The sequence below is a fragment of the Manis javanica genome, chromosome 8 (genome assembly GCF_040802235.1).
Source record: "Manis javanica isolate MJ-LG chromosome 8, MJ_LKY, whole genome shotgun sequence".
NCBI lineage: Eukaryota > Metazoa > Chordata > Mammalia > Pholidota > Manidae > Manis > Manis javanica.
The window spans coordinates 92,830,107-92,842,245 of NC_133163.1; the positions used below are offsets into that span (position 1 = coordinate 92,830,107).

Sequence of the window (12,139 nt, forward strand, 5' to 3'; positions counted from 1 at the left end):
TTCTGTGGTAAATCTGTCTGGGCCAGTGGTTTTGTTCTTGGGTATTTCTTTCATTATTGCTTCAGTTTCTTTTCTCATAATTGGTTTGTTTAACTTTTGTGTTTCTTCCTTGGTCAGTCTTGGAAGGTTCTATTTTTCTAGGAAATTGTCCATTTCATCCAGGTTTTCCTGCTTGTTAGCATATAGGTTTTCATAGTAGTCTTTAATAATTCTTTTTTTTCATAAATTTATATTGGTATCATTAATCTACAATTACATGAAGGACCTTAAGTTTACTAGGTTCCCCCCTTCAGCAAGTTCCCCCTACATACACGTTCACAGTCACTGTCCATCAACATAGTAAGATGCTGTAAAATCACTACTTGTCTTCTCTGTGTTGCACAGCCCTCCCCGTGCCCACCCCCCACTATACATTTTAATTGTAATGCCCCCTTTCTTGTTTCCCGCCCTTATCCCGCCCTTCCCACCCATCCTCCCCAATCACTTTCCCTTTGGTAACTGTTAGTCCATTCTTGGGTGCTTCTGCTGCTTTTTTGTTCCTTCAGTTTTCTTTTGTTCTTATACTCCACATATGAGTGAAATTATTTGGTACTTGTCTTTCTCCACCTGGCTTATTTCACTGAGCATAATACCCTCTAGCTCCATTCATGTTGTTTCAAATGGTTGGATCTGTTTTTTTCTTGTAGCTGAGTAATATTCCATTGTATATATGTACCACATCTTCTTTATGCATTCATCTACTGATGGACACTTAGGTTGCTTCCATATCTTGGCTATTGTAAATAGTGCAGTGATAAACATAGGGGTGCATCTGTCTTTTTCAAACTGGGATGCTGCATTCTTAGGGTAAATTCCTAGAAGTGGAATTCCTGGGTCAAATGGTAAGTCTATTTTGAGCATTTTGAGGAAGCTCCATACTACTTTCCACAATGGTTGAACTAATTTACATTTCCACCAACAGTGTAGGAGGTTCCCCTTTCTCCACAACCTCGCCAACATTTGTTGTTGTCTGTCTTTTGAATGGTAGCCTTCCTTACTGGTGTGAGATGATATCTCATTGTGGTTTTAATTTGCATTTCTCAGATGACAGGTGATGTGGAGTATCTTTTCATGTGTCTGTTGGCCATCTGAATTTCTTCTTTAGAGAACTGTCTATTCTGCTCCTCTGCCCATTTTTTAATTGGCTTATTTGCCTTCTGTTTGTTGAGGTGTGTGAGGTCTTCATATATTTTGGATGTCAACCCTTTATCGGATCTGTCATTTATGAACATATTCTCCCATACTGTAGGATACCTTTTTGTTCTATTGATGGTGCCCTTTGCTGTATAGAAGCTTTTCAGCTTGATATAGTCCCATTTGTTCATTTTTGCTTTTCTTTCCCTTGTCCGGGGAGATATGTTCCTGAAGAGGTCGCTCATGTTTATGTCTAAGAGATTTTTGCCTATGTTTTTTTCTAAGAATTTTAGGGTTTCATGACTTACATTCAAGTCTTTGATCCATTTCGAATTTACTCTTGTGTATCAGGTTAGATGGTGATGCAGTTTCATTCTCTTACATGTAGCTGTCCAGTTTTGCCAGCACCATCTGTTGAATGACTGTCATTTCTCCATTGTATGTCCATGGCCCCTTTATCGAATATTAGCTGACCATATATGTTTGGATTAATGGTTGGAGTCTCTATTCTGTTCCATTGGTCTGTGGCTCTCTTCTTGTGCCAGTACCAAATTGTCTTGATTACTGTGGCTTTGTAGTAGAGCTTGAAGGTGGGGAGTGAGATCCCCCCCACACTTTATTCTTCCTTCTCAGCATTGCTTTAGCTATTCAGGATCTATCGTGTTTCCATATGAATTTTTGAACTATTTGTTCCAGTTCATTGAAGAATGCTGTTGGTAGTTTGATATGGATTGCATTGAATCTGTATATTGCTTTGGGCAGGATGGCCATTTTGATGATACTAATTCTTCCTAGCCAGGAGCATGGGATGAGTTTCTATTTGTTAGTGACCTCTTTAATTTCTCTTAAGAGTGTCTTATGGTTTTCAGGGTATAGGTCTTTCACTTCCTTGGTTAGGTTTATTCCTAGGTATTTTATTCTCTTCGATGCTATTGTGAATGGAATTGTTTTCCTGATTTGTCTTTCTATTGGTTCATTGTTAATGTATAGGAAAGCCACAGGTTTCTGTGTTTTAATTTTGTATCCTGCAACTTTGCTGAATTCTGATATTAGCTCTAGTAGTTTTGGAGTGGAGTCTTTCGGGTTTTTTATGTACAATATCATATCATCTGCAAATAGTGACAGTTAACTTCTTCTTTACCAATCTGGATTCCTTGTATGTCTTTGTTTTGTCTGATTGCTGTGGCTAGGACCTCCAGTACTGTGTTGAATAACAGTGGGGAGAGTGGGCATCCCTGTCTTGTTCCGTATCTCAGAGGAAAAGCTTTCAGCTTCTTGCTGTTCAGTATGATGTTGGCTGTGGGTTTATCATATATGGCTTTTATTATGTTGAGGTACTTGCTCTGTATACCCATTTTATTGAGAGTTTTTATCATGAATGGATGTTGAATTTTGTCGAATGCTTTTTCAGCATCTCTGGAGATGATCATGTCGTTTTTGTCTTTCTTTTTGTTGATGTGGTGGATGATGTTGATGGATATTCAAATGTTGTACCTTCCTTGCATCCCTGGGATGAATCCCACTTGGTTGTCGTGTGATAATTTTGATGTACTTTTGAATTCGGTTTGCTAATATTTTGTTGAGTATTTTTGCATCTACATTCATCAGGGATATTGGTCTGTAGTTTTTTTTTTTGGTGGGGGTCTTTGCCTGGTTTTGATATTAGGGTGATGCTGGCTTCATAGAATGAGTTTGGGAGTATTCCCTCCTCTTCTATTTTCTGGAAAACTTTAAGGAGAATGGGTATTATGTCTTGTGTGTATTTCTGGAAAAGTTCCGAGGAAAATCCATATGGCTCGGGGGTTTTGTTCTTGGGTAGTTTTTTGATTTACCGCTTCAATTTTGTTACTGGTAATTGGTCTGTTTAGATTTTCTGTTTCTTTTGGGTCAGTCTTCGAAGGTTGTATTTTTCTAGGAAGTTGCCCATTTCTCCTAGGTTTCCCATCTTGTTAGCATATAGGTTTTCATAGTACTCTCTAATAATTCTTTGTATTTCTGTGGCGTCCGTCGTGATTTTTCCTTTCTCGTTTCTGATTCTATTGATTTGTGTTGACTCTCTTTTCCTCTTAATAAGTCTGTCTAAAGGCTTATCTATTTTGTTTATTTTCTCAAAGAACCAGCTCTTGGTTTCATTGATTTTTGCTATTGTTTTATTCTTCTCAATTTTATTTATTTCTTCCCTGATCTTTATTGTGTCCCTCCTTCTGCTTACCTTAGGCCTCATTTGTTTTTCTTTTTCCAATTTCGATAATTGTTATATTAGACCATTTATTTGGGATTGTTCTTCCTTCCTTAAATATGCCTGGATTTCTATATACTTTCCTCTTAAGACTGCTTTTGCTGTATCCCACAGTAGTTGGGGCTTTGTGTTGTCGTTTTGTTTCCATATATTGCTGGATCTCCATTTTAATTTGGTCATTCATCCATTGATTATTTAGGAGCATGTTGTTAAGCCTCCATGTGTTTGTGAGCCTTTTTGCTTTCTTTGTACAATTTATTTTTAGTTTTATGCCTTTGTGGTCTGAAAAGTTGATTGGTAGAATTTCAATCTTTTGGAATTTACTGAGGCTGTTTTTGTGGCCTAGTATGTGGTCTATTCTGGAGAATCTTCCATGTACACTTGAGAAGATGTGTGTCCTGTTTTTTTCAGATGTAGAGTTCTTTAGATGTCTATTAGGTCCGTCTGTTCTAGTGTGTTGTTCAGTGCCTCCATGTCCTTACTTATTTTCTGTCCGGTGGATCTATCCTTTGGGGTTAGTGGCATGCTGAAGTGTCCTAAAATGAATGCATTGCATTCTATTTCCTCCTTTAGTTCTGTTAGTATTTGTTTCCCATATGCTGGTGCTCCTGTGTTGGGTGCATATATATTTTTAATGGTTATATCCTCTTGTTGGACTGAGCCCTTTATCATTATGTTATATCCTTCTTTATCTCTTATTACCTTCTTTGTTTTGAAGTCTGTTTTGTCTGATAATAGTACTGCAACACCTGCTTTCTTTTCCCTGTTGTTTGCAGGAAATATCTTTTTCCATCCCTTAACTTTTAGTCTCTGCTGTCTTTGGGTTTGAGGTGAGTTTCTTTTAAGCAGCATATAGATGGGTCTTGCTTTTTTATCGATTCTATTACTCTGTGTCTTTTGATTGGTGCATTCAGTCCATTTACATTTAGGGTGACTATTGAGAGATATGTACTTATTGCCATTGCAGGCTTTAGATTTGTGGTTACCAAAGGTTCAAGGGTAGCTTCTTTAGTATCTTACTTCCTAACTTAGCTTGCTTATTGAGCTGTTATATACACTATCTGGAGATTCTTTATTTCTCTCCCTTCTTATTCCTCCTCCTCCATTCTTTATATGTTGGTTGTTTTATTCTGTGCTCTTTTGTGTTTCCTGTAACTGCTTTTTGTGTGTAGTTGATTTTATTTTTTGTCTTTAGTTAGTATTTCTTTGGGCTGCTTTCTTTGCTGTGATTTTATTTTCTCTGGTAATATCTGTTTAGTCTTAGGAGTGGTCCTGTTTAGAACAGTCCCTCTAAAATACCCTGTAGAGGTGGTTTTTTGGAGGCAAATTTCCTCAGCTTTTGCTTTTCTGGGAATTGTTTAATCCCTCCTTCATATTTAAATGATAATCGTGCTGGATACAGTATTATTGGTTCAAGGCCCTTCTGTTTCATTGCATTAAATATATCATGCCATTCTCTTCTGGCTTGTAAGGTTTGTGTTGAGAAGTCTGATGATAGCCTGATGGGCTTTCCTTTGTAGGTGACCTTTTTCCTCTCTCTAGCTGCCTTTAAAACTCTGTCCTTGTCCTTGATCTGTGCCATTTTAATTATTATGTGTCTTGGTGTCGTCCTCCTTGGGTCCCTTCTGTTGGGAGTTCTTCATACTTCTGTGGGCTGATTGGTTATTTCCTCCCCCAGTTTGGGGACGTTTTCAGCAATTATTTCTTCAAAGACACTTTCTATCCCTTTTTCTCTCTCTTCTTCTTCTGGTACCCCTATAGTGCTGATATTGTTCCTTTTAGATTGGTCACACAGTTCTCTTAATATTGTTTCATTCCTGGAGATCCTTTTATCTCTCTTCAGCTTCTATGCGTTCCTGTTCTCTGGTTTGTATTCCGTCAATGGCCTCTTGCATCTTATCCATTCTCCTTATAAATCCTTCCAGAGATTGTTTCACTTTTGTAATCTCCCTCCAGACGTCATCCCTTAGCTCTTGTATGTTTCTCTGCAGCTCCATCACCATGTTTATGATTTTTATTTTGAATTCTTTTCCAGGAATACTGGTTAGGTCTATCTCCTTCTCAGGGGTTGACTCTGTGATGTTGGTCAGCCTCAAATTCTGCCTTTTCATGGTGATAGAGATAGTTTGCAGAGCTGGTGTGAGTGACAGCTGGGAGAACGTCACTTCTTGTTGGTTTGTGGCCTTCCCCTCCTGGGAGAAGAGCGAGCTCTACCAGCTTGTACTGGGCAGCTGTGTGCAGACGGGGCTTCTGATTCTTGCCTGGCTGCTGTGGCGTTTAGCTCTGCAGTGGCTGTGAGCGTGGCCTGCCACAGGCTGCTGCTCCGGTATGGCAGAGTCATGTCATAGAGGAACACCTGGGAGTTTTTTATCTCCATGAGGGGCCCCCAAGCTGCCCTGCTCTCCATGGAGTTTGAGTGCCCAGAGTTCCCCGGGATTCCCAGCTCCTGGGCTAAGTGTCCCAGGACACTTCCATCCAGCTGTGGGGTCCCTGTCCCTTTACTACTTTCAAAAAGCACTCGCTTTTCTTTGTCCCCAGGGCGCCAGCAGCGGGGACCTGCCCACAGGTCTTACTGTCCTGTTTCCCTAGTTTTCAGCACCCCACTCACGCACTGTCTGCGCTCTGTTGTGGATGGCTAGGGCTGGGTGTTTAGCAGTCCTGGGCTCCTTCTTCCTCCCCGCTCTGACTTCTCTCTTCCCGCCAGGATCTGGGGTGAGGGGTGCTCGGGTCCCGCCGGGCTGGGGCTTGTATCTTACCCCCTTCATGAGGTGCTGGGTTCTCACAGGTGTGGATGTAGTCTGGCTGTAGTCCTGTGTCTTCTGGTCTTTTAGGAATAGTTAGTTGTCTTTGCTGTATTTTCAAAAATATATGTGGTTTTGGGAGATTTACACTGCTCTACTCACACCGCCATCTTGGCTCCTACTATGGTTTTGTTTTTATCAGTCTTTTCTCTCATGGCTTCTGGATTTTGTGCCATTTAGGAAAGCCTTTCCCCACTGTAAGACTTTAAATTTTCTTATAGTTTATAATTCATAATAATAAATTCTGCCCCATAGCATATATTTTTGAGCCAAAAAGCATAAGGAATTTATTTTGGCACAATGTATGAAAAGGGTCTCTGATGTAACCTTTTTTTTTTTTCACATTTCAGCAATATTTGTTAAATAATCCATGGCTGGTTATTGTGAGATGTCATCAGTGTACCATATGTCCCAGGATATTATTGAGGGAGAAAAAAGGGCCTAGGACTGAGTCTTGAAAAACTTCCAAAATATCCACTTATGTTTAAAAAGGAAGTGCTATCAAAGGAAACTGGGAGGAAGCACCTGCTACAGTAGGAAGTAGACTTGGGAAGAGACTATCTCAGGTGCAAGGGTGAGGGCTGGCAGAGTCAAAGCATGCGGAGAGGCTCAGTGAAATGAGTACTGGGAGCTGCTCATCAGATCCAGACACATGGACATGTTGGGGACCTTGGAAATTGCTGCTTGGTGGAGCAGTGCGGCAAATGCTAGATGTGAGTGGGTTTAGAAAGGAGTGAGCAGTGGGAGATGGTAAATGGTGGCAATCACTTCAGTGAGCTTATCTGTGAAGGGTCGGAGAGTAGACACCTGGAGAGGAAGGTTTTTAAAGTTGTGAGAGATTTTTGCATTCTCACACACTAATAGGAAGGACAGTGAAGAGTGAGAGATGGAGGCAACAAGTGAAGAGACAGTAGTGAAAGGGCCCTAAGAAGGAGGCACAAGATTTCAGTTGGAGGCAGAGGGACCTGCCTGAAGTGGAGAGACCACTTCTATGTTGGAGTAAGAGAAGAGGTAGCAAGGATGGAGATAGAAGTGTCTCTGTTCACCTCTTGTCTTTAAAGTAGTGATAAACTAGGAACTGATGATAGCAGCAGAAGGGTGGCTACCTGTTAGGTCCAGGAGAGATCAGTGGTCATGTAACTGAGAAGGTGGCTGAGGTAAATGTGGGGTGATCACATTGCAGATCCAAATGATCATCCCCATCTGGTCCCAAATTAGAACCTGTGACTTCTCTGCTGAATCTGGGGCCGGCGCCAAAGGGCAAGGTTTTCACAGCCTGTTGCTTTTCCTCCCCTTCCACCTCCCACTCGGGCTTCATTTGTTACCCACACTAAACCCAGCTCCAGCCATGGCCCTGTTTCTGTTGCACAGTGGTGCAGAGGGCTGCCATAGCCATCCTAGACCCCGTTCATTCTGATCTCTGTTGGAATTCTCCTACATGCTGCTACCTCTGAGCCTGTGGCTTGAAGGGCAAGGAGAGATTGTCCAGCGGCTGCTATCTTTGGCTGTTGACTTCTCAGGGGCATACGGTCTCCTGTAACCCCAATGGGGAAGATCTTTTCCATGGGGCCTTTAGGTCGAAAGCTGTTGTTGCAGTTCAGAGGCAGAGGATAATCTACACTGGCTTTCTGGCACTCAGCTTTCTCCCTCCTCCTCTGCTCTGGTCCTGAGCATCTTCCATTCTGCAGGGGAACATGCACTTGCCTGACTTCAAAGACTCCTGGATAGGGGATGTACAAGACCGTTCTGCAGTGAGGAATAGTCACCTGATTCTGGCTGGGTCCTCCTGGAAGAGCTTAGCCTACAGTGAGTTGGGGGGGGAAGCGGGAATAGCCACCTTTGTGCTTTGGGGATTTTGGGGGCTGACATCTGCTAGATCCTAGGGAGTCACTGGCCTGAGGTTATTTGCCTCAAGTCACTGTCCTGCAGGAGACTGTTGCTGTGCTGAGGCCCTGGTGCTTATGCAGTCCTGATGCCTCCACCTGTTTATTGTAGGCCACAAAGCCTCCCTGAGTAGTTGCTGCTGTTCTCCATCCAGCCAGTCCAGCATGGGGACCTGCTTCTCCTCCTACCAGAATTTGGCCAAGCACGTCGTGGACAACGCTATGGCTGACGTAAGGAACTGGTCCACTTGTCCCACAGTTCCTTTAGCAGACCTCTGCTCTGTGCGGAGGCAGTCAGGAGGGGAAGAACAAGACACATGAGAGCCAGCCAGTCTGACAGGGGATTCCTCAGTGGCTCTCCATCTCAATAAAAGGGGAAGTCAGTAAACCCTGGCCCAAGGGACTAATCTAAGGGTCCTGTTTGTACCATGCCCACTAATTTGGCTGTGGTCTCTGTGTCCCTAGGTGATGGCTGCTTGCTCAGATAATCTGCATAACCTCTTCAGCCACCAGGCAGCAGCCGGCTGGAAGTAAGTTCCTTTAAATGGCATCGTGTTCTCACGCTGTTTTCCTGCTAACCTTCTCTTCTCCTGTTCTTCTCCACCTCAGCTTTCTTGAGGCCAAGAGCACCTCCTCTGTGACCCTGGAACCTGGTTTTCACCTCCTCCTCCTCTGCCCCATCTTTGCTATTTCCCTAGCTATCAGGGTAAGGAACAGGAGGTGCAGCTTTACTACAAAACATTTTCTTCTACTCGGCATGGCTTCCTGGGGGCAGGCATGGTGTCCCAGCCGCTCTCTCACGTGTGGGCAGCTGTAAGTGACCCCACCCTGTGGCCCCTGTACCACAAGCCCATCCAGACGGCAAGGCTGCATCAGCGGGTGACCAAAAACATCAACCTGGGTGAGCCCAGAGAACAGGGGTACCAGGGTTGGAGGCTGCTTCTGGATTATTCAGGTTGCCAGCCTTGCTGGCAGGGAAGAGCTTGGGCTAGAGTGTTGGGAGAAGCAGTTTCTGGGGGAAGGAGGGCCAGCTGGGCGGGGGTGAGGGTGACGTGAAGGCTGGTCCAGGTGCCTGCCATGATACTGGCTGCACTCAAGTATCCTGCCTGTGTGACACACATCACATAGGCAGGACTCACAATGCTCTCTGTCCCCAGGGGTGCCAGGTCCTGCTGGCTGTCAGGTTACAGAATGATGGGGTGTTGGAGGGGCTCCTAAGTTAGGAAGGATTTAGCACTAGGTCTATCCACATCTGACTCTCCCCATCCTGACCCTCCAGTGTATTTGGTGTGCAATACCGCCCTGTGTGCACTGAAGCAGCCACGGGATTTCTGTTGTGTCTGCGTGGAAGCCAAAGAGGTGCCTGCCTTGCTGGTGGTAAAGATAGTGTAGGGAAATTTGGGCTGGAGCGTTGTGAGACGCAGTCTTTGTGGGCATCAGACCCTCTGGGGGTAGGAGGGCCAGCTGGGAGGGGGGTGGGGGCAGGGGGTCCCATAGTTGCCATCTGCAGTACTGACTGTGCTACAGCCTGTTTGATATCCTTCTTTGTCCCCAGGGGCACCTGTCTGTCATGGCAGCTCAGTCTGTGTATGACATATTCATGCCGAGACCCAGCAGAGAGATGATCCGAGGGGAGATACTGCCCAGTGCTTGGATCCTGCAACCCCTCACAGTGGAAGGGAAGGAGACCACCAGAGTCATCTACCTGGCCCAGGTGACACATCTCGTGTAGCTGGACTCACAGCACACCTTGATTTGATCCCACAGTTCACAGGAGTATTTGTTTGGCTGCTCAACACCCTCAGTGCCCAGACCCTCTGCAGGGTCAGGGTCACAGTAAGGGGAGTTGGGTGATCAGCAAAGAAGGAGACCAGGTAATCAGTACTCTCTAAGCTGCTACCTCTATTGGCTGTTCCAGGGTCCACAGGAGGTGGATGAGCCATTGCAAGGCAGAAGCAGCAGCCTTAGCAGAGCAGAGTATGACCCATTTGGTTTGGCTCTCCACTCCCAGTTTCCCCAGGTACTTTGTCATCTGGAGGTGAAGCCGATGTCCAGATCTGAACAGCAGAGCCCAGGGCCCTGTGAACAGTCTGAGGAGTTTCTCCCATCACGACAGCCTGGGTGGTTGCTTGTGGCTAAAGCGTGCGCTGACCCATTCTCAGGTCTATTTGCACCCTTAGATCTTCCCTCTGCTTTATTTCAGGTAGAACTTGGGGCTCCAGGCTTCCCTCCTCAGCTCCTAAGCTCCTTCATCAAACAGCAGCCACTGGTCATAGCCAGACTGGCTTCCTTCCTTGGTAGTTAGCATCTCACTGTCAGGATGGTGCAGGCCCGGGACCTTCCAGCGAAGCTGGGGCAGCTTGTTACTCTCTGCGCCCAGACGCAAGAGCTAAGGCGATCTGCCATGGGCAGTCTGGCAGCAAGCACGGAGCCCCGAGTGGCCAGAGCCCAGTCAGCCCTTGGTCACAGCCTGCACCTCAGCAGAGCTACGGGGCCTGACCTCCTGGCCCCAGCCATCCAGAGGGAATGAAGCTCAACTCACCTTTTTGGATTTCTCAGCCGCCTTTTCCACCTCTGGAGCCTTATGGCAGACAAGCTGACCAAGACCAGGATTGGACACAGCCAGCAGAGCTGGGAGACTGCAGTGCTTGGGCATGGTGCTTCCTTATTTTGCCCCAACCCTCTGATTGGTATGGAAGCAGGAAGCCACTGGGCAAGACTCTGCTCAGAATCTGCCTCCATCCAGCATTCAGCTCCACTGTGGGAAAGAGCGTTAGAAAATACCAAAACAGGAAAATGGCTTTTAAAAAACCACTGCACAAATCAGAACATTGATTAAGAATCGTTTCTCCTTCTTGAATTTTTACAAAATGCTTTGGTATTAATGTCTGCTTCCCCCATTCCTTTCCCTCACAGGAGAGAACACTGGGGTCTCTGCCTCAGGCAGGGGTACTGAGCAGGGCTCTGTCATGGAGCCACCTCTGGAGCTCAGCAGAATGGGAAGACCACTGTAGAAGTAGGTTAGACAGATTTGGGGTCAGGGCCTGGCTCTGTGAGGAGGACTGAGGGGTGCTGCGAAAGTGGGAGGAGTTTCAGAGATGAAAAATTATCTTTTGAAGGTGGTACTCCTGGAGGAGCTAAGTGGTTTGTTAGGAGGAAGCCCAGTTCCATTCCGTACCTCACTCAGGGCCTTTGTCCCACCTCCAGTGGTCTCTCAAGCTCTCTATGCTGCTGCTGCGGCCCCGCCTCTTCCAGGGCTGGTGGAGATGGGTTCAGGTGACTTGCATCTTAGCCTGGCTGAGCTTGAAGGATTCCGTAGTTACCTGGGAGTGGTGGGGGTGGGAGAAACTCCCCGCTTCCTTTCTGGCACCCAGAGTTTTTGGTGGCAGAGGGTGATTATATGGGGATGGGAAAGATGTGGAAAGGTAAGTTTCTGTATAGTACAGCAGAGATTTAATTTCTAAACATGTTTGCAGGATTTTTTTTCTCTTACCTCAGATCAGGTTATTTATGTATTATTGATTGAAATCTTAAAATTGCTTTTATTTTTAAACTTAATTTTCTGGTTGTTTTTCTTGGTGACACTTGATATGTTTAATGCCCTATTTATGTACTCCCATCTCTTTTCATATAAATATGATTATTGATTGAAAAGGTCAGAACACCTGTAATTTAAAGTCCATTGTGTGCTTTTAATTAGTGAAGACTACCCTGAGATAGCCTAAGTGTGTCATTTGAGCTTAGAATTTAGCCTACAGGCCTTGATGGCAGTAACTACAGTCCAGTTTTAAGCCATACAGATTCCCTGTGTGCACCGAGTGGTTCCCATGAGCTTGGCACTGCTCTGCACATAAGTAGTCCATCTATGGCCAGCTGTGGTCCCAATGTGAACATGAGGATTCCAGAACAGTCACTGCCACACCCGACAGTGACCAGTCCCCTGAAAGTAAGCTCTTCAACAGGTGTGCTCCTCTGGGGCTTCTGAGGCAGAGCCAGCAATGGGACTCTGAACATGATAGCCCAGATGCGACCTAGAGAAGCCA

General features: G+C 45.1%; 1 protein-coding gene across 1 annotated transcript in view; it reads left to right on the forward strand.

Moving 5' to 3' along the window:
- STARD9 (StAR related lipid transfer domain containing 9) overlaps positions 1–11,654 on the forward strand; it is a 156,539-nt gene extending 144,885 nt beyond the window's left edge. The window contains exons 29-35 of the mRNA XM_073241708.1: positions 7,902–8,019; positions 8,209–8,327; positions 8,562–8,626; positions 8,795–8,997; positions 9,376–9,455; positions 9,652–9,810; positions 10,300–11,654. Of these exons, the coding sequence (XP_073097809.1) occupies positions 7,902–8,019; positions 8,209–8,327; positions 8,562–8,626; positions 8,795–8,997; positions 9,376–9,455; positions 9,652–9,810; positions 10,300–10,401 (846 nt within the window). The 3' untranslated portion in view covers positions 10,402–11,654. The remainder of the gene's footprint in view (positions 1–7,901; positions 8,020–8,208; positions 8,328–8,561; positions 8,627–8,794; positions 8,998–9,375; positions 9,456–9,651; positions 9,811–10,299) is intronic.
- Positions 11,655–12,139: the final 485 nt, after the last annotated feature.